Source organism: Eimeria maxima, genomic scaffold (assembly GCF_000499605.1).
Source record: "Eimeria maxima Weybridge genomic scaffold, Emw_scaff732, whole genome shotgun sequence".
Lineage (NCBI taxonomy): Eukaryota > Apicomplexa > Conoidasida > Eucoccidiorida > Eimeriidae > Eimeria > Eimeria maxima.
In genome coordinates, this window is record NW_013563960.1 from 9,674 (window position 1) to 12,173 (window position 2,500).

The window sequence follows — 2,500 nt, forward strand, 5'->3', positions numbered from 1 at the left end:
TTTCCCATCCGGGGCCCCCTTGGGGGGGGGGGCCCCTAATTAGTACCTCTTCTTCTTTTTCTTCTCCTTCTTCTTATTTAAATTATTTATTTTCTTCTTATAATCATGAGCAGTCTCTTCCCTATACACCCGAAGCTGAATATGACAGCAGCAGCAGCAGCAGCAGTAGCAGCAGCAGCAGCAGCAGCGGTAGTAGTAGAAGCAGCAAAAGCAGCGAGAGCGATAGTGCTCTTCTTTATCCTGAATACAGCAGCAGCAGCGACAGCAGCAGCAATAGTAATATAGACAGCAGCAGCAGCAGCAGCAGCAGCAGCAGCAGCAGCAGCAGCAATAGTAGTATTATACTGGAGCAAAATACATATACAAGAACACAAACAACAGCAGCAGCAGCAGCAGCAAGAGCAGCAGCAGCAGCAACAGCAGCAGCAAATAGACGTAATAATAAATATTTATTTTCTTCTTTTTCTTTTATTACTCTTCTTCTTCTTTCCTCTGCATTAACTTTTGTTTATTTAATTACTCGTTGTAAGGATATACAGCAGCAGCAGCAAGGGAGAGCAGCAGCAGCAAGAAGATTAGCAGCAGCACAGCAGCAGCAGCAGCAGCAAGATGATGAAGATGATGATACAACAATGCATGCATGTGACCCTCCTGGTCTTATTACTCATGACGCAGGGGGGGCCCCCATGGGGGCCCCAGAGAGGCCCCCTATGGGGCCCCCAGAGGGGCCCCTAGAAGAAGTATTAGACACACCAGAGAGACCATCGTCCCTACCAACATCAGCAGCAGCAGCAGCAGCAGCAGCAGCACCAACAGTATCTACTGCAGCAACAACAGCAGCAGCACCAACAACAACAACAGCAGCTGGTCCTGCTCATCATACAGGGGGGGGCACAAGAGGGCACCGTAGGGGGCCCCATAGGGGGGGCCCCAGGAGGGCCCCTGAGGGTACAGGTCCTGTACTAAGGAGATCAACACGTAACTCTACTAGTAGGTACGACCGCAACAGCAGCAGCAGCACGGGCAGCAACGAGAACGGCAGCAGCAGCAACCAAGGGAACGGTACAACAGGCAATACAGGACTATCCAGCAGCAGCAGCAGCACGAGCAGCACCAGCAGCATTAGCAGCAACACCAGCACCAGCAGCACCAGCAGCAGCAGCAGCAGCAGCAGCAGCAGCAGCAGCAGCACCCATGGACCTGGCCATGGCCATGGGGTTAAGCGCAGCAGCAGCAGCAGCAGCGGCGGCTGCACAAGTCACGTAAAAAAGAAATTAAAATCTACATTGCATGCAAGACAGAGGCAGAGGCAGCAGAGGGAGCAGGAGCAGCAGCAACAGCAGCAGCAGCAACAGCAGCAGCAGCAGCAGCAGCAGCAAAGAGGATTCCCTGTAGGCTTATTAGCTTTCTTACAACCAGGACGTCCTGTTATTATTAGGGGCCCTGCACCTACATCTGCTGCTGCTGCACCTGATGCTGCTGCTGCTGCTGCTGGTGCACCTGCTGCTTCACCTTCTGCTGCTGCACCTCCTGCAGCAGCAGCAGCAGCAGCAGCAACAGCAGCACCGACTCGTAGGGCCTCACCAGAGCGCCAGTCACGACTCCCTGCTAGGCTTATGCTTAAGCAAGAGAGAGCAGCAGCAGAGGCAGCAAAGGCTCTGCTGCATATGCAGCAGTCGCAGCAGCAGCAGCAGCAGCAGCAGCAGCCGTTGCCTGAGCAGCAGCCGTTGCCTGAGCAGCAGCCGTTGCCTGAGCAGCAACCGTTGCCTGAGCAGCAGCCGACGCCGCAGCAGCAGCCGACGCCGCAGCAGCAGCCGACACCGCAGCAGCAGCCGTCGCCGCAGCAGCAGCCGACGCCACAGCAGCAGCCGTCGCTGCAGCAGCCGCAGATACAGCAGCAGATGCAGCAGTTGCAGCAACAGCAGCAGATGCAGCAGTTGCAGCAACAGCAGCAGATGCAGAAGTTGCAGAAACAGCAGCAGATGCAGCAGTTGCAGCAGCAGCAGCAGCAGCAGCAGCAGCAGCAGAAGCAGCAGAAGCAGAAGGAGGACGAGGGTGACCAAGATGTGGTGATGATAGATGAACAACCAAAGCAACCATCTAGTGGACATCAGCCAGCTGCAGCAGCAGCAGCAGCAGCAGCAGCAGCAGCAGGACACCCGCAGCAGCAGCTGCAACAGCAGCAACAGCAGCAGCAGCAGCAGCAGCAGCAACAACAACAGTACTCATCACCGCTGCTGCAGCACTACCAAAATCTTTCCCTACAGCAGCTGCTGCAGACAACTCATCCCCACCAGGGCAGGGTACTATACCAGCAGCAGAAGCAGTACCAGCAGCAGCAGAAGCAGCAGCAGCAACAGCAACTGCAACAGCATCTGCAGCAACAACAGCAGCAGCAACAGCAACAGCAGCAACAACAACAACAGCAACAACAACAACAGCAACAGCAACAACAGCAACAACAACAACAGCAACAGCAACAACAGCAACAGCAACAGCA

The 2,500-nt window shown here is 54.9% G+C and overlaps 1 protein-coding gene across 1 annotated transcript in view; it reads left to right on the top strand.

Annotated features, from left to right (window-relative positions):
• Nucleotides 1–632: 632 nt before the first annotated feature.
• Nucleotides 633–2,500, top strand: part of EMWEY_00042010 (hypothetical protein, conserved) — a gene marked incomplete at both ends in the record, with an annotated part of 5,946 nt that continues 4,078 nt past the window's right edge. The window contains one exon of the mRNA XM_013478856.1: nucleotides 633–2,500. This exon is cut by the window's right edge and continues 4,078 nt beyond it. Coding sequence (XP_013334310.1) covers nucleotides 633–2,500 — 1,868 coding nt within the window.